Consider the following 19334-nt stretch of genomic DNA (forward strand, 5'->3'; position numbering starts at 1 on the left):
ATGTTGGAAAATGTAAAAATCAGAACCCCCATTTAATGCTTTCACTCCCAAGAAGAGGCAGATTTGAAGTTAGGAAAAAAATATTTTTATTGGATTGTTAAAAACCTTATAAAACAACCACTACATAACAACACAGTCTGTCAGCCTTCATTTGTATGGTCACACTTTGAAGATTTTAACCACAAGCTTAAAAGTTACAAGTCAGTTACAAATCAATAGCTTTCATTTGAATGGTCACACTTAGATGAATTTCAGAAGTAACTCTTGGAGTGGGCGCCAAAGGCAAAAATCCTGTGAGGGTTGACACACAAAGTTCTTTACTTTATCTTCCTTCCAGACTACGGTGGGAGGTCTAAGCTAGTACTAGAGGATGCCCAGTTTCAACGTGGGAATTGCAAGTTACAATGCAGGTTGAATGCAGCCAACATTTAACCCACATTGACCCACACTATATTAAAGGTAGTGTTACACCGCAATGTCCCTTGCCATTTGGCTCTCAACAGCTAAAACTAGTGTTGTGGTGTTGCGACAATGTTTAGTGTAAACACCGCCTTTGTCCCTTTAACATGTAATATGGCATCACTGGAAATCTCCTATGGTAGGCAGACAAAAACCTCCACAGGATTTTTCTATGTGGAACACTGGTGAGACTTAATGTAGGAGTTCTGTGCTATGAATACCCACAGTAACAGCATGAAATGAGAGCTTTGCTGTGTGATTCATTTTGCTGTAGCCATGGTACAGTAGCTGGGGTTGTAGTGAAGTTGTTAATCACTTCTGTCCAGTGTCTGGGCCCCATCATCTCTACAGTGACCAATAACCAAAAATATTATGGCTAACCAAACACTGCCATTACAAGTTGAAGTAGGAGTTGAAAGTTTCACCTTCAAGGGTGGGCTGATATCAATTTCTCAAGTCGATCTGAAATGAATGATATTTGCCAATATTTGGCATTTGTTTCAACATTGAAATCGATATTTGCAAGACGATTCGTGATTTGTGTCAAAATTAATGATAATAAAAATTAAAGGTAGTGTTCCGACTTTAAATGAAACACAGCAGCTGCTTGACAAGGTCGTTCTATTTCAGTAAACTGTTGACAGCACTACATAAACTGTACAAACATCTTTCATACTTGAGATTACAAAAATTATGCTCAATTGAAAAAAGAAGTCCAAATATAGTGTAGAATATACATGCAACTTCTTGTCTCAAGTAGTATCGAAAAGTTAACGAAACAACTGATATTTTGCCAGTAACCCTGACATCAATTATATCAAATTCCTGGTATTGATATCAGCCCACCAATACTAAAGAGAAAGAGACTCTAGGGATGACAATATGATGGTCTAACTATCTGAACTAAAAACTGAAACTTCCTTTTGCAGTCATCCTTTTTTCCTCAGATTAGGGATGGCAAATGGTAAATTCAAGACATTGACAAGCAATAATATTTTTCTGTATGCAAAGATATTGAGTCTCTAGAGATGGCTTTGTGTACATTTTTTGAAAGACCATTTGTGACCCCTAAGATTCTACATGCATGAGTGGAATTAATAGAAATTAAAATAAATTCATTTAACTGCAAGGGAACTGGTCATAACAATTTTGTTCGAAGAGGACCCACCTCGTCTGTGGTAGGGGGGTTATCGAAGACACCAGCTGTCTCATGAACACTACTGACAAAATTTAATTGGCTTTAAAATTTGAGTTGACACAGAACTATTCAACTAGCTAGAGTCAACATGGCTAGAAGAACAAGAAAAGTGAGGTTTGAATCTCACTGTCATTTTTTTACTGCTGGATAGAGGGGTGGTTATGCAATAAAGTCACCATCTTTTGAGGCTGAGGAAGGAGGGTGCGGGCAGAGACAACCATCTATTTTGTGGTTTTGTGGGTCCTGTTCGAGTAAAGTAGCTTTCACCACTTCCCTAAATGCAAACAAATCAGTTGTGGGTTTGTGTAAGTCAGGCTTCATTTAGAAATACTTGACACAATCTCAGGTCCTCCCACTGTCTCTCCTGAAAGATGGGGGTGAAAACAACACTACCAGAACATGGTCAGTGAATGGCTATGTCCAAACCAAAAGCCCTGGAATGACCCTGAAGTGTATACCGTAATTATGAGCATCAACATGAAGAAAACTTTTGCCGGTACCCAAAATGTAATAAATTATTATGGCTACGCTTTCATCACTTTTGTGCCGTTTCATAGCAGATGTTTCATACTTTGTCCACACTTCAGAATGTTTTCTTTAGCATTTGTGACTTGAGATACATTATTCTTGAAATCATTGCTCAAAACGTGGGGGGGTGCTGTCTGCATTTCATCTCACATTCCTCGAAGGTGCCCGTGGTAATCGCGGCACTTGAAGAACCTTGCATCATGTCTCGAGGTTTGTGAAATCCTTCATGAGTGTTCTGTCAATGCGAGAAACCATACTCCTCAGCTGTTTTCCAGGTCCAACTTCATAAATGGTAGCTTCACTTCTGTACTCCTTGAATATGTTTTGGATAGTTTTCAACCAGTTCACCGGCTCCACTAGCTGTTTTACAAGCAAGCTGCAACAGAGAAATGAACAGCATGTTAGCAAGTCTACTAGATGAGCACGTTATTGATCTTTCCCTCTCCTACAATCAAACATTCACAACAAAGTTAATTCAAAGAGCTCAGAAGTGGGTGCTACTTGCAAAAGTAAAATCTGGAACAGTGGCACTCTGTGTCTACAGACTCAAAAGTTTGCACGCATATTTAATAGTAAGAGAGATTTACAATTGTTGCATTTATGTTTTCTTGAAAAAAATTTGTACACAAATGAGAATAGAGCCAAATAATTTTGACTTTGGTGATAAAGTGAATCTACTCCCGCAGTACATGTACAACATGGTGTGTTACGGAACACACTCAATACGATTTTTGGGGCCACACATATGGACTAAATTGATGTTGAATATTAGAGAGTCACCAAGTCTACAAAGCTTTAAAAGAAATCTGCGGAAGCTTGATTTAAGTGCTATCCTGAACAATAACGATAACTGTTGTAATCGTTGATCCACTTGAATTTTATTGATTTTATTGTAAATTTAGAACTGCATAGATTTATACCTGCATTTTAGGATGTGTGAATTTGTTAATGGCTGCGAGTTTTAACGTAGTTTTAGCATGATTGTACATAGTTTTATCTATTATTTGAGTTTCTTTAGATTTGTGTCCCCAATTAGTCCACAGGACTAAATACTTTGATACCTCAACAAAGTTATTATAATTATTATTATTAATAATTATACTCAATTTTACTAAGAATCTGAAAACAGCAAGCGGTAAATATAGGGTAAACATGATCATGTGATCCTCTTTGCTGTTGTTGTAAAGGCAATTCTAAATCTTTCTAATGTCACAATGCTTCCAACGTTTGAATCTGTAGATGAGAGCAAAAGGTAAATATTTCCAAAATTTGTAAAAATTCTTATTTTGGCACAGTTAAGGATCCAAAGAATTATTGGTTCACTGGAGAGGTTGATTATTTATTCTGACAGCGATTAATAGCGCAGTTGCATTTGAATGAGATACCTTTCTTTTCTTTTGTCTCACAAATTAAATCAAACTGTTCTCAAAAAAATTGTTCCTCCTATTTCCTACCTGAATTTTATTCTACCATAACATGCAACTACCATATACATTTCATATATTCATATTCGCTAACTATCACAACTGCTAACACGACTTTGTGCTGACCAGTTTGGGCTGTAATCATACTTGTGGTTAAACAGATTGAACTTGGAATTACCTGATTTGGTTAATTACTTGCATTATTACAGCTATAAATTGGACTCTAGTCTGTCCTATTACCATTATTACCATTATTAATCCTCCTAATCAATATGATCCATTGGTGGCTGCATTTTAAAATGATGCCACTTACACCGACTCATTGGTGGATGATAAAGTGACTAAGATTTTTGGCCTTGGCACAGAATACGAATGTGACCTTGAAGATCAATAGCCAGTGTTTCATTTTGACCGAGTGATGTTAATCATTATTCATTTGGGTCTCTTCTGTATAGGTGAACCATTCAAGTGTAACACCTCATTCGTCAGAGTGACTCGATTACATATTTCAAACTGCTAAGTTTTATTTATGACATTGTAAATCTGACACAAAATTTGTTATTCTTGGCCTGTAGGCTCACAAAAGTATGCCCTATTCAAATCAACAGATCAAATTTTGCTCTAGTTCTTGGCACATGTCCTGTTTTTACAAAACCACAGATTTAATTAAGGGTCAGATTTTGGTATGCATGTTGCAATAGTATGACTTAGATATATTGCTCTACAAAAATTACGAAATCACAGGACAAGTGTGCAAAAATCTGGATAAGGAAAACACCACTCAGGGCAATGGCATACTAGTTATCTTTCATGTCATGAGCCTAGAGTGTTTTGTGAGTGATATTCTGAGCCTACAGCTGACAAGGAAATGCAAATTTTAATTATATTTAGCAGCAAAGATTCATTCATTGGAAAGATAACATTTGCAGCTTGATTGCTACATTAATCTTGCCCTTTTAATTACAGAAGAATTTAAATTAAGTCAAACTGTCAAATTAAAGAAGTTGCACAACACTTGGAAAAAATTACTTCACAAGCACTGAATATCAAATCCTCCAAGTCTATGGTGATAAGTCACTCAAACAGGAATTTTTCTTGAGTGGCCCTCTTGTTACGGAAGTTACAGACATGATAAGATAAATTGCCTGGCAAACAACAATTTAAAAATGTATTTTGAGGATTGGGCAATGTTTGACTTAAGTTGCTCAAGAAGCAATGATTCCAGGGGGAAGTGATAAATTCAATGAAGGAAAATCTTATGTTACAATCTAGTCACGTCAAACTCACAATCACGAAGAGTTCATGCAGCCAATATGATAAAAAAAATGCCAGCCATAGGATGATTTCACGGTTGGCAACATATCTGATAAAATCCAATATCCAATAAAATCCAATATACAGCCTTTTTCATAAGGGTATATAACTACGGAAAATGATTTAAAGGCAAAAGACTTTACAATTTAAAATAATGGGGGATAAAATTTGATACCATAATTACCTAAGCTCAAGTGACATAGCGAAAGTTTCAATGTTAAAAACAAAACAGAAATTTGAAATTTGAAAATTAATGCAATATAACATCACATGGACGATAAAAAATGGAAAGACTAGTTATTGTTTCACCATCTCTCCCATTTATTCCTGAAGGTTCAAGAGACTAACCTCTATTGATGAGGTGTTCCTCTGCAGCTTTTTGCTCTTCGTACATCATGATTAGAGAAATGAGTTGCATGTCAGTAGCGTTACGGTCATTAGAAAGAAAATATTCCACGACTGGGTAAAGTAGGTTTAGACCTCGCGTGTTTGTTTGTCAACTGGTCTACGATGTTCATTGAAGTGGTCTTTCAGTTGTCATTTGGCTTCTCGATCCTATGGATTGTTTGTGACAGCAATTGTATTGTACAATGTAATATATGTTTTTTTGGAGTTGCAGTCCAAGTGATGTGATGAGTAACAACTCTGGCTTCGTGAGTAGAGTGAAATGGATATTGTATTTTATAATATATTTTCCCAACCGTGAAATAAGTCTTGCTTTTTTATCGTATTGTTTTGCAAGTTTATAGCTGATTAGATACTTTACTACAGGATTGGGAGCTTCTATTTAGTTATGGTGGTCCTTGCAGACACAATATCATTGCTCACTATAAAAAGTCCACTACACTATATGTAAGCCATGTGGTTTCTTGACGCTTCTTTACTTTTATGCCGTAAACATTAGTTTTTATTGCACTTTGCAAGCTTATTTATTGTCACACACAATCGCACACAAATTTGTTTTAAGTCAGTTGCTAAATTTTAGCAACTGACTGTTGATGAGATTCATCCGAAACATGTTTTGCCATTTGAAAAGTGTTGTGTGCTTCCTCAAAAACATTATATAGTTATTATTAAATTAATCCATGTTCTGTACTGTATAATCATCTTACAGTATAATAATCACTTTGCGATAAACACTGAATAAATGATCGATCGAACAAACGGATAGGCAGATGAATAATAAGTAATAATAATAATAAAAATAATAATAATAATAATCATCACCATCATCATCATCATCAGCAGCAGCAGCAGCAGCAGCAGCAGCTTCTACCAACCAATCTCTACCATGATAAGAAGACTGCAAACAACACCAGCTAACTGTGTGGCATTTAGGCCCCTGGAAGTGTATCACATGTTTTTGTAGGATGCATTGCTCTAGCACAGACAAAGTACCTCACAAGGTGAGGCTATAATGCTGCACTTAAGATTTGAGCTTCGAAAGGATCTTGGCCTTATCACTGATATCCCTCCATGGTACTCTCTCGCACTTCCTAAGCCTTTTGAGAATCAATGTCCATACAGCTGTATTTAAGCCTTCTGAGATTTACAGTACATACAGCGAGAGACAAGAATTAAGATGCAATTGCATAGATGCATGTGAGGATAATCAATCACGAAGTGAAGAACGTTGTAGATCTGGAAATGAGCTGTCTATGAATAGAAAAATAGAACGCAGAAGGAGAAAACATAGATATGTGCACCATATCACTGGGAGGTGGTATACCATCACCCAACATACCATAATCATTGATAAGCTGGGTGAATATTCCAAGGAAGTTCACGCCACTATAGCTAGGAAAACCCTAGTTGGTACATGTAGTACAGTGGAAGCTCTCGTAAGTGGACACCCAAGGGATGTGAAAAAGGTGTCTGTAACTGGAGCTGGCTGATTACGAGAATGGTTCTCGTAAGCAGCCAATAGAGGTGTAAGGGATATATGGCTGCTTACGGGAGCGTGCCCAGCTAACAATATAACCTTAGAATACAAAAATATACCACCATATTAAATAATGTTTTCTTTTATTGCCTCATGCAATGCCGCGATAATGGCGATAACTGTAAGCAATGTACTGTAAAATCATTGTGACGAACAGTGATGTGAGGTTGATTAATGCAGAGGCTAATGGGATTTCGTTTGGGGTGTCCATTTACAGGAGCTTAAAAACAAAGGAAAAGTCTAAATCGTAGCCCCTGAAAGTGTCCTTGGTTGTGTACGGGAATGTCTGCTTACGGAATGTGCAAATACAGAGTTTGTATGGGAGTTCAAGCAGGGTTTTGCGAAGGTGGTCGTAAGTAAAGCTGTCGGCTTACGAGAGAGTCTGTTAAGAGAGCTTCCACTGTAGTAACAAGGAAACTCTTAGAGCAATGCAAAAGTCAGTGCTGTCAAGCAGCTTACACCTCACAGGCCACTTTAGAGTCCAGGGACAACAACTTTTTAACTACAGTGTACGAAGGTTACAATTAAACCACAAAAAAATAGATTGATCACTGTCAAATACAGTAGTATATTATTTACTGCCATCTAAAATAGTACACAGGTTTTAAACGTATTAATATATGACTGACCCTCTTTTTTAATGGACATACTGTCACCTTAGTTTTAACTGATGGATTTTATTAGTGTACTATTTTTAGCACTCTGTTTACCTCAAAGTTGGCTTCGCTTGTGACTACTTAATGTCAGTTTTTATGTTTGTTTTTTTACTGGGCATCGAGGCATGTTGTAGCAATAAAAAGGTTTAAATTGCAAATGTGGATGAATAAATGTCCGTATGAATGGTGTCAATGAATGAACGAAAAAACAAAACAATGTACGAGTAATACATGTACTAATAGTATATCCTTATATTTCTTATGACTAAGAAATTTGACAGCTGACTAGCTTTTGCAAAATTGGTTTATATTTCATTTTGAAATCATCTGGAACTACACAAGGTCAGAAAATGCTTCAATACATAATTATCTACTGAATCTGCTGTCACTTTTAACAAGTTGCTTACTCTATCTCACAATATTAATTACTTTTATACCACCAATAATTATTTTTTATTGTTAAATGTTAAGTTCTGCATTAAAAGTTGAAATATCTCGGCCTCTTTTCATGAAAAAAGTCCTTCTAAAATCTCAGAAGAAGGCCTAGTGTATGTGCCCTCAGAGGTCAGTTTCTAGAATAAACTCTAGATAACAACAACATTATGAGACAGCCTATTAGTATGGGTAATCGCATGAGGCCGAGTAAAATTTATATCACTCGTGTTTTCTGCAACTTCTGAAGACATAAGTGACATTAATCCTTAATTTTACAAGGAATTACGGATTTATATTAATATTATTGTTTATGACATAGAGGGCAAAATTTCTTTATTTTCTTAACGCATTCTTACGTAATTTCGTAGGAAACCATAATTTGTGTTCATGAATTTGGTATCAATCAACCGTAAGTGCACAGTCAAATGAGGTGAATGAAATTTTATTTTTTCACAATGATGCCATCTGGAACATTAACAATCAGGTCTGCTATCAAAGTCTCGTCATTTACAATATAAATTTAATGCCTTTTCAAGCAATGTTAGCAATCAGCATTCAATAATTTTGCTCTCTATGTTGTAACAGAAAAATGTCTGTATAATAGCAAGCAACTGATTTGATTTGCCAGGGACTTTACCTTTTGATGTGATCTGGGGTAGTAAATGGTTCACAGCTGGTCCCTGAGTACACTGTGCACCTGGGTGTTTTTACGTCAACAGAGTCCAACATTCTTCTCAGAGGGTCTTGAGCAGACTTCATCAAATTGGTATGAAATGCACCACTAACTGGGATGAGCTGAGCTCTCCTGATACCATGCTGAGAGAAAGAGAAGAATAAAGCAGTTCAGTAAAAAAGTAGTGAACTAGGAATTGCAATGACAGTCAGGGCCAGCAAAATTCCCTCAGTACTTCAAGCTAATTCATCTGAGGGGAGCAGGGATGGGGCAGTAGTGAGACCACTCGCCTCCAACAATGTGGCTCGGGTTTGATTCCCGAACTCGGCGTCATATGTGAGTTGAGTTTGTTGTTGGTTCTCGTCCTTGCTCTGAGAGGTTTTTCTCCGGGTGCTCCGGTTTTCCTCTCTCCTCAAAAACCAACATTCCCAAATTCTAATTTGATCTGAAGAGTGTCCCCAATTAGTGCTTTGTGCTAAATACATTGACACTTAAATAAAGTGAATTATTTTTTATCAATTTATTTTTTTTTATTTATCTGAATATTTGCTATATACAATCTTAAATAAATGAGAGGCCATGAACAGGGTTAATTGAGTTACTAAACAATCATCATTTAAATCCATCATTCTAATGTCTTTGACTGTAATAAATATAATAATAATTTTATAACTTTATCCTTTAATCCTTGTAAGTCTGGCCCACCTAGATTATCACTCACTACCTGCGGGCCAGTCTATACTTCCTTGTTTTTCTTGGTTGGATTTTTTAATAAACTTGAATAAACTTGAAAAACATTAATCAATGAGCTGGGACACACCTTTGCCCTTCCAGACTCCAGAATGTACTGAACTGATGACTTGTCACCACCCAGCACCCAGCCTCCTGGGAACAGATAGTTTGCTATGCAAACCACTGGTTCTTGAGTACCTCTACTAAGAGACCACTCTTTAGCGGCATCACAGAGCTCCTTAACATTGAGGTCTGCTTGACCAACTACGGACACCATGCCACTGGGATGTAGATCGGATGCTTCCTGCATGGCTTGGGCACGGACCTGCACAATGTTTAGACCTACGTGTAATCATAGAAAAGCAGACAGCAACTTAAATGTTACTTTCCTGTGGAGTATTCAGGTTGCCAAGAATTTCTCAAAACTGAAGCAAATTGCAGGAAATGTTAAAGGGTTCATTGAGGGCCCTACCATCTTCAAAAGAAAGTGCTCCAGAAAATATCAGGGCCGTGATCTCTCCAACACTAAACCCGGCGGTAATTGTTGTGCATGCATCAAGCTCATTTGACCAATCAGGGAAGACCTGTAGCAGGGTTTCAAAAGTTCTGTGATAAGCTGGATAAAGATACTGTGTTCAAACAGGCAGCTGCTATGAATATGATCAGTAGAAGTTGGCAGGATCTTAACATTTTCTTGGGGCATTTGGCATCCAAGTTTTAAGTACATCAAATCTGGACTAACAATTTAGCATCGGCATTGGAAAATTTTCACTTTACCAGCCTAACAGAAGTACAGATGTCTTTCACAGCAGTCCTGCTGGCAGCATTTATGCTGTCAAACAACATCTGTGGAATGTACTCAGAAATGGCTATTAATTCAGTAAGCTATTGTCTAATGAATGTTTTAAGTTGTTCCTCAGATTGAAACTTGACAAAACCACTTATAGTTTATTACATTTCATTGTTGATTGCCCAGGTAAAACAGAACCCAAAGTCAAACGTTGCCAGTGTGGAAAAGTTGAAAGATAGCATGGAATGCAGTACTGTAAACAGTAAAGCAACCTTGGGACAGCATAACTATTTTCTAGGAACACTATTTTACTACATGGCATAATTTTAAAATGCACCCAGCAAGGATAGATATGATGCATTCATGAGCTCAAGCAAAGTTAATTTTAATACAATATTGATTTTCCCCAAAGAGGTTTTTCAGTGACAACTACATTTACAGGAAAAGTACAGTAAGTATTTGTGTGCAAAGTAAATAAGTGACCGATATCCAACAATCCTACTCCAATATCAAAAATTATTATTCAACACATAGTAATATTGCCCCAGTATGGTGATGGTGCACTGAATATTTGTTGTCTGTAGTCAACAGATACCTTGCAATATATCTAATTTTATTTGTCGGGGAGAAAAATGGCAAACTAAAGATCATCTCCAGTTTTTCTACAAGAATCTTTGCTTTGTTTTCAATGTGTTCAATCTTGAAGAATATCACCTGATTTTAGCCAACTTGGCCTTGTCTGTATGAAAGTAAGATTCAATGAGCTAGTCACCAAATATTTTCTTCTCTTGCCACTCTGTGGTTCATTGTTGCTTAGCAGCTCAATTCTGTTTTTACAGAGAAGGAAAAATGAAAACCTCTGGGACCAGAGTACTCAAAGAGTCCCCATAATTACTTGACATATCTGTATTCAACAGTACATTCTTTGTTTGTATGTTCTATTCTTGTTACCACATTTTATCAGTTCCACCAACATGGCAAGCACGTCAGTGCAATTTGAACTTCTGGAGATTTAGCATCAGTAGTCCAGTATCCTGTGTTCACAAAGTTTCTGTGATCACCCGTGTATACCAGCATTCCTTTATTCAGATTCACTGATTGGTTATTCGAAGCAACTATAGAAGACAGAGCCACATTTCAAGTGGTATAACTAAGGAGGTTGGCAGCTGGTCAGTCGTGGTGAGAGGTTTATAATTCAGTGGCTCAACAGGTGGTCGGCAACTTGCCGGTCGACTTGCAAGCTACTGGGCCATTTGAATAATACTTGCTCTAAAAGCCGGAACGGCGGAATGTGGGGAAAATCACCCCTCATCCTATAAGACAGAACGGCTTAGGGTTATTTGGGGTGATTTCTGCCATTCCATCTTTTAGGTTTTGGGGTGGTTTTCCACAATTCTGCCATTCCACCGTTCTGGCTATTAGGGTCACTACTTGTTCCATATTTGACTGGTGAGCTGCCGCACCACTTGAATTTATAATTGTGGAGAAGTTGCCTTGTATTCTACAGTTTAGCTAGCCCGTGAACAGGCTCCCAAGTGGGGTACAGGGAGAAAAGAAAAATCGGTGAGCTGGTTGAGCGGAGTGCAGTATGAGGGAGAGAAAGAAAGAAAGGGAGCCTGTGGACATTCTTTGAATGACGCTGTATTGTGATACCAGATTCCGGTATCACGCTCTGATTGGTTAGATAGGCAATTGTTGACAGCTTTGCAAAGAATATTGACACATTGAATTGTTTGAATGTTGTGCGGTGACGATTGTACAAATTGTGAAGCTTCTTCGGGCTTGCAGTTTGGAGAGGCGGAAATCGAATGACTCTTTTCCTCTGAAGATAGTTGGGCTTGTAAAAGAGCTGAATATTTTTCTATAATCTGTAAATAAAAAGGGAGATGTCTTTGGAATGTTCACCGACTGGTTTCGACAAGAGTTTTATCTTCCAGTTGCTTCCTTGTATGTTAAAAGAAATGTGGAACTTTGAGTGTTCTACGGTTTTAAGTGTTACGCCGTTGGTGTTAATGACGGAGGATAAGGTTAAGGAGCTATCTAACATAGGCCTCAAGGCGTTTGCAATCGGCGCTGGAGATGAAGAAGTCTTCTCTGAAGATGATTCATCAGTCAGTGATCGACAGCTTCCTCAAAAACTTCACTCACCCGTCGGGCAAGTTAAGAACAAAATTACCTAGCCCGATAGCAAAATCCTCTTGCCGCGAGCTATTGGACACTACTTTCTTTGCATGCTGGGAAACTACCGGCACTCTTTTGCGTTTAAGAATTTTGTCGCGTCTTATGAATTTTTCACAGAATCTACAAATTTCTGCACTTTTGTTCTCGCTGGATTTTCCCAATGAATAATGTTATTGCTAAAGATTATTGATATTCTGACCTGTTCAAGCGGAATGATTGGCATAAAATTACCTTGTTGACATATTACTCACTGGTTAATTAAAAGGGGGTGGAAAGGCGGCATCAAAAGAATGTCCACAGGCTCCCTCCCTTTCTCCCCCCCCCCCCCCCCACCCCACCTCTCTGGGCCCGATTTTTGTCTTTGCCCTATACCCCGCTTGGGAGCCTGTTCACAGGTTATAGTTTAGCCGGTTATTCAAGCTAAGTAAAGCTTTATTATTAGTATTATTATTTTTAAGTTATAAACATAGCATTTTTAGTTTTTTTGGCGGGAAAACCTACCTCCGTATTTTTGGCTCTGTGACCCTCCAGTGCAGCAAGTGAGGCCACCACAATAGCAGGCTGGCAGTTCTGAGTCTTATTTAATTCTTCCACGGGTCCATTTAAGCATAAACTTAGCAAATCATAACCTAAAATCTTGCGAGCGTCCTCAAATAGCTGTACCACCGTGGACTCCTTGAGCAGACGTTTGCACATACCGACGTACTGAGATCCTTGCCCAGTAAAGAAAAAACACGAGCTAGAACTGTGCATAAATTTCTCATCGTGACACCTCTTCACAAAAGGCCGCAAAAGGATGCGCGTTCGACGAAACATATTCTACTCAAAGATTTGAAATATAAATCTTGGTAACTTCGTTTCCAAACAAAGGAACATTGTCAGACAGAAGACAGTCGCCATGTTGGTGAGCCTTAGTCTGTCCAGCGGTTAATATAGTTAATATCTGCGCGATTGTCTGCGGAGTTGAATCCAAGATGGCGGAGGATGTAAATCTTCAAGGGTCTGGTTATGACGAAAATTTGTGCGAAAATCCTTTCTTCAAGTACATGCAAACTAAGCAAAAACAATTATATGATGAAGCAGCTAGTAAGAGGTGGACGGTGAGTCTGGCTTGGTGTTACCTAAAATTTGCTAAATACTTTGCACGTTCAATGAATTTCCTGTTTGTTTTCCTTATCTTAACTTGAAGTTTGGTATTTTTCATTTTCTCCTGTTTTTATCATTTACGTCGATACTCAATCTTCATTTGGTGCTTTTCTAAACGTCACCCAAGCAGGGCTGTCAACCTCACACGTTTTCAAATAGGGAAGATACGCCTCAAAATCTGGAGATTACAGACATAAATCTGGAGACCGGGAGATACGGTTCAAAATCTGGAGACTCCCGGATTATCCGGGAGAGTTGACAGCCCTGCGGGCCAAGTGTAGAAATAAAATCTCCAGTACAAAGTCGAATTGGTTCTGTAGATTAGACCAGGTGCTTTGATAGACCTCAGGGCAACTTTGCTGTACAACATTTGTTTGCTCAATAATGGGAAAGATTTCTGCACAGACCCCTGTATGAATGATACATCCACTGGTCACTGCACATGTCATACTAACCATCTTCCAAAAAAAGGGAACGTGAACACAGTCGAGTCAGGAAACAATGTATACATACTGGTTATCAATGTATGGGGCTGTGCAGAATTCTTGCCCAATAATGTTAGAATATGTAGTTGTTGTTGTATGGCAATGTTGGAAATTGTTTAGCCATGGCTTTAAACCTGTCATGCAGTGTGACACCCAGCAGCATACATTTAACCAATTTATGGCCTTGATAAGGCCTTATTAGAGGAGCCCCTTGAGACTATATACAGGAGGCATTGGTTATAGAATCATCTGCTCAGGTGACCTGTTAGAAATGGTTGTTCCTAGCTATAGTCCATGTTGTTATTCAGTAATTATTATTCTATACTAATACACGTATTTATATTACACCGACTAGTAGTTCTATTTGCATTCAAAACTGAAGATGGTGTAGGTCATCCAAAACATGTATTTTCAAACTTAAAACCATGTGTTATTATTTGAAGATTATTTCTTGCCTGCTGTTATTCTTTAAATTTGAAAGAGAGATCAACAGTAGACCAAAAGTAGCCTAATAAGTGATGCTATGATTTTCTCACCTCCATCTTTCCCCTTACGTGCATCAAGGAGTTCCTGAAATTGTTATTTGTTACATCTTGTTTACCCTCTAGATCTGTATTCCAAGGCAGGGAACACAAGCCAGAGGAAGCTTTACTCAGAGTCATGTTGAGAATCATTTACTGAAACCAGTGGAGGGCAAATCATTAGCCTATAAGACTGCAAATAACAAGGTCAGGGAGCTGTTGTTTAGATTCAGACAAAGTATATAATTACAGTATATAAAAGTGACCTGTCTGCTGGGTAACTAGTAACAATGTGTTCTGTCAAAAAAATCTCCGTAACCCCCTTCCCACACTGTTTTTTTTTATTTTAATTTAACCCTCCCACCCAAAATGGAAATTCCAGTTTTAAAGCTTCATACATTTGTATGAAGATATTTTGACTTTTGATAACCCCTTTGCCTTGGGAATTTCCAGTGACTCTTCCTGGGGGTGGGAATAGGTATTATGTTTTGCAGAACCACCCAGCAGAGATAAATTATCTCTGCTGTTAGGCACACTTGTGTGTCTTTAAATTACAGTTGTGTCTGTTTATCCCAATCCTGAAATGATTCCAAATCAACCAAAATACATGCAACCTCCTCTGTTTCCCAGTGAGCTTTAAGTCTTTTTGCTCAATACCTTGATTAGTGACAATTTATTTAATGACTTTGTATTTGTGACATTTCTTGGACTGCAGATGTTTCTTGCAAATACAGTTTTAAAAGTTATGGCTGGTTCACACGAGCAACGCAAACGCAAGCGCAAACGCAAGCGCAAGAGACCTTCACACGTCGAATACAAACGCAAGCAGGATGAGATACGCACGTGCATTTCAGTACCTTAAGATGGCGGCAATCCTGTTCCCAGAGTCCGCGTTACCCTAGAACAGCAGTCGGGAAGCGAGGACTCTGGGAATGAGATAAAAGATGGCGGACGAAGGCGATGTTTTAGGATTGTTTTTCTTTCTTGTTCTCGGCCGTGGTCTGTTAAGGCGAAGGTGCCAAATGCAAAGGCATACCGTTTTCTAGCCCCACTTCTCTTGCTACATCACTGACCATGCAAGTTGCTTCTTGTGTTTTTCTTTGAATCCGCTGCAACTTTTTTCTTAAAGTACAGGATATCTTCTGACACTCTCTGCCAGTTTTTCATCGCATGAGGATGCCATCTTGGTCTGAACTTAAACCGCAGAGGCATGGAACGAGTGTTGTTCATCTTGCGTTTGCGTTTGCGTTGCCCCAGTTCACACGTGTGAAATGCAAACGCAAGCGCAAATGCAAGCGCAAGGAAATGAAAAATTTTTCATTTCTTGCGTTGGCGCTTGCGCTTGCATTTGCGTTGTGGTAGTTCACACGTATGTTTGCTTGTGCTTGCGCTTGCATTTGCGTTTGCGTTGCTCGTGTGAACCAGCCCTTAGGATTTGCTCTGATAAAGGGCTAACACTTGAAATGTCAATACTCAAATCTCTTTACAGTGGCCAAATTCCCTTTTCAACTCTGTTGATAAAACCAAACATTCATTTCCACTCCCCACTGATGCAAAACTAACCCCCTTATCAACTTTCAAAAATAATAATTGGGACAGGCCCCAGGGTTCATGACGTTGTTGATTCATTTCACAGGAAGTACAAGTGAGTGGAGAGTTCATTGTGACAACTGAGGGATTTCAGGATGTAAAATCAGTAAGTCAACATAAGTCATCATTTGGTATGTAATATATCAAAGTGAACACGAGGAAGAGTGTTTTCTCTGCTTTCCAAACACCTAGAAGTAGGTTGGAAAAATGAGGTGTGGCCGAGATTTTTTAACCAACTTCGAGGTGTTCGGAAATAGGAGGAAACCCTCTTTCAAGTGTTTGATATAGCTTCTCAAACTATTGATAATTCTTGGAGAAATTCGAAGCAAAGTTCACAAAATTTTATGATAATTAAGATCACATGTCTAAACCTCCTTCACAGTGGTAATTTGCTTTGTTTTAGCTTGATAAATTATTAATGAGTTTGAGAAGCAAAGATCTACTGTCAGTATGAAATGGGCTTTTAGGTTGTGATCTTGGTTTATTTATAAATCGAATGTTAAGGTTGAGGACTAAATAATAATGACAAAAAAATTTTGTTTGAGTCTTGAAATCTAAACTTTTTACAACAGTTCAAGATTCATACAATCTTAAAGCCTACTAAGCATTAGTGATATTATTATTATTGGAAAACTTTTCAAGTTTAATCTGCTAAGGATTCTCACTGCTACATGTGCAACACCTCTGCTTGTCTTAAATGTAACTGTTACCTAGATAATAATGTAAGTTGTACATGTTTTCTTCGACGTTGATAGGTACGGATCTTGTTTGAAGAGACATTTTTTAATGGCAACCATCAGAGCTTTCCTGTCCTTTGTATTGAACAGCCATTAGAAGGCGGAATTGGTTTGTATAATATATGTGGATGGTACCTAATATTACTAATAATTATTATTGTAAAATAATGGTCTGTGTGTAGGCTACTCTGAAGAGTGTGTAGGTTGTGGATAGTTTGATACTATCTTATGTACAATCCACTCACAAATGTAATGATGCAGTTTCTCATCCCAAACCCTTCCCTTCAGTCTTCATTTGTCAGTTTTTAAAACATGTGGCATTTTGTTCATGTGAGACATTCTGGTAAAAACACAAACAGGGAAGCCTGCAATGAGCATGTGTATTGTTTTAGATCCTGGCTATATAAAGTTCTCCGCATGATACTAAATAATTATGGGCTTTAAAATTAATGTAAGGAAGATAGTTTGAATGTTTCACAAATTTCAAAAGAATTGTGTGGAAAAGGTTGTAGCTCAGTAGTGCAAGACCTTGCTCTCTACCATCAGGTTATGTAGTATACAACTCCTTAAAATTTTCCCAAAATAAAACTGTCATGAAAACCTGCTAACTTTCTTAGCTGTAATGCCCTTGTGATTTTATGTATTCTTTGAGTAATAAATAAATCCATATTTAACATACAGCTAATGAGAATTACAGTGTAGCACAGAGAAGTACCCTTCCTGAAAAGAACCTAATGCCCAGGCTTTATTAGTTTTTGTGTCTTTATCTTGCTTGATAGGATGTAGATTATCAGATGGTAGAGTATACATAATTAATTAATATGTGTTTTACTGTGTTTTACAGGTGGTAGTTTGGAGCCAGCTGTGACATCACTAGACACTTTAAAAGCATGTTGCGAGTTCTTGTGGAACAGCGCAGGTTTGATGTTCAGTTCATTCAGTTCAAGTTTATTACTTCCACTTTCTGGCAATCATCTGGGTGTGGAACCAGGGGGAAAGCACTTCAGAGGGAGGGTGTAGGGAAACTGGAATGGAAGGGGGTGGGAACCTAAGAACATTTATTATTTTATTTTGTTTTAACCTTATTATACAAGTGCATAACATTGAACTACAAAGCATACAATCTAAATAATACTGTTAACAAGATAATTAATGATATTATAATATTTATTAATAAAATATAATTATAATATATTATAAATTATTAATAACAAATGTTTTAATCTTGAGATGGTGGAAAGTGGGGAAAATGAAAGATTTGCAAAAAAGAAAAAAAGTGGAAAGAGGTATCAGCTGCTGAGAGAGGGTTGAGAACCAGGAGTGAAAAGGTCAGAGTGAAAAAAGTTTGGACATCCCCCCGCCCCCTGCCCACTTCCCCCTCCCTGCCAAAAAAAAGATGAGAAAACAAAGGAAAGAAAATAATATTGCAGTGGTGTATTCCACTCTAAATATTTACTTGCTGTGTTTTCTTTTTAGGAGGAAAACAAACTCAGAAACAACAAATTGATGATATCTTGACAATATTCAATTCAAGTTATGAGCAACTGGAAGGAGAGTCACTCAGGCATTTGATGGTAAGTACATTGTTTGAACGGCAAAGTAGAGAAACTTTGGATACATGGTTAAGCAGTGGTTAGCTTGTTGTACTTTCAGCTGTAGGGTAGTTGGTTTAAGAATGGTTTCTCCCATTGTGTAAATGTAGTTTCCTTTAGGCTAGCCGGTAAGCCCTCTCTTGATCCTCCGCAGAGGCCCCTTCATAAAAAAGGAGCGAAAGTCGGAAATAAGAAGGAAAATGGAAATGGAGACAAAGGAGACAAATGGAGACAGAACACCCATTGTCCCCCGTGCTCCTCTTTATTTCAATCTCCTTAATTGTCTCTGCTTGAGCCCAAAAAGAGGTCTCTGTGGAGGAAAGAGAGACTAGCCTAAGAATTATTTCTCAAGAGATCAATCAAGCGACAAGCTCATTAGTTTCTTGACTTCACCTCAAAGGACTCGACTCAAAAGTCTCAAAACTCAACTGGAAACTTGATACTAAAAATGTTTGAAAGTCTGGAATCAAGTCTTGAGACGTGAGGATTGAGACACAAGGGACAGTCTACTTACTTTTGAGCTGTACTGTAAGCCCTGGAGTCTTTGAATATTTTATCAGATTTGTGACAGAATCTTTCTATGTCTTATGTAGGATGCAGCACATGCTATTTATACCAGGGCCATGCAAGTGGCTCTCAGGAACACACAACTTGTAAGTATGGCACTAGCTGTAGGGTAACAGGCTTTGAAGAAGATTTTTACATGGTGCACTGTAACATGCAGCTGCTTACAATGTATACTTCTGCTTTTATCATTTGTTTGTTTGTTTTCTCAGAGAAAGCTTGCTCAACACAACAGCAGTTATATGGACAATGTTAAGCTGGCCATTGAGGTGAGCCTAGTCATTGGGGCAGTAAACAGTTCTGAAAGTAGTGGGAAAGTGGAGAAAGTACATGTACATGTAGGCATGGATAGTTTTTACATGTAACA

The 19334-nt window shown here is 37.9% G+C and overlaps 2 protein-coding genes across 2 annotated transcripts in view; one reads left to right on the top strand and one right to left on the bottom strand.

Moving 5' to 3' along the window:
- Positions 1–69: 69 nt before the first annotated feature.
- On the bottom strand, positions 70–13263 carry LOC146473423 (malonyl-CoA-acyl carrier protein transacylase, mitochondrial-like). The gene is made up of 5 exons (XM_085118095.1): positions 12834–13263; positions 9834–9945; positions 9450–9703; positions 8594–8772; positions 70–2561 (listed from the first exon to the last, which is right to left on the bottom strand). Exons 1-5 carry the CDS (start codon positions 13146–13148, stop codon positions 2384–2386), a joined length of 1038 nt encoding a protein of 345 aa, XP_084974221.1. The 5' UTR covers positions 13149–13263; the 3' UTR covers positions 70–2383.
- Positions 13264–13271: 8 nt separating this feature from the next.
- The window catches only part of LOC146473424 (ankyrin repeat domain-containing protein 27-like), a 31547-nt gene continuing 25484 nt past the window's right edge, over positions 13272–19334 (top strand). Inside the window, exons 1-8 of the mRNA XM_085118093.1 lie at positions 13272–13432; positions 14572–14691; positions 16121–16180; positions 16830–16920; positions 17656–17730; positions 18288–18385; positions 18997–19056; positions 19180–19236. Coding sequence (XP_084974219.1) covers positions 13307–13432; positions 14572–14691; positions 16121–16180; positions 16830–16920; positions 17656–17730; positions 18288–18385; positions 18997–19056; positions 19180–19236 — 687 coding nt within the window. The 5' untranslated portion in view covers positions 13272–13306. The remainder of the gene's footprint in view (positions 13433–14571; positions 14692–16120; positions 16181–16829; positions 16921–17655; positions 17731–18287; positions 18386–18996; positions 19057–19179; positions 19237–19334) is intronic.

Source organism: Pavona decussata, unplaced genomic scaffold (assembly GCF_977016875.1).
Source record: "Pavona decussata unplaced genomic scaffold, jaPavDecu1.1 SCAFFOLD_93, whole genome shotgun sequence".
In the NCBI taxonomy this organism is placed as follows: Eukaryota; Metazoa; Cnidaria; class Anthozoa; order Scleractinia; family Agariciidae; genus Pavona; species Pavona decussata.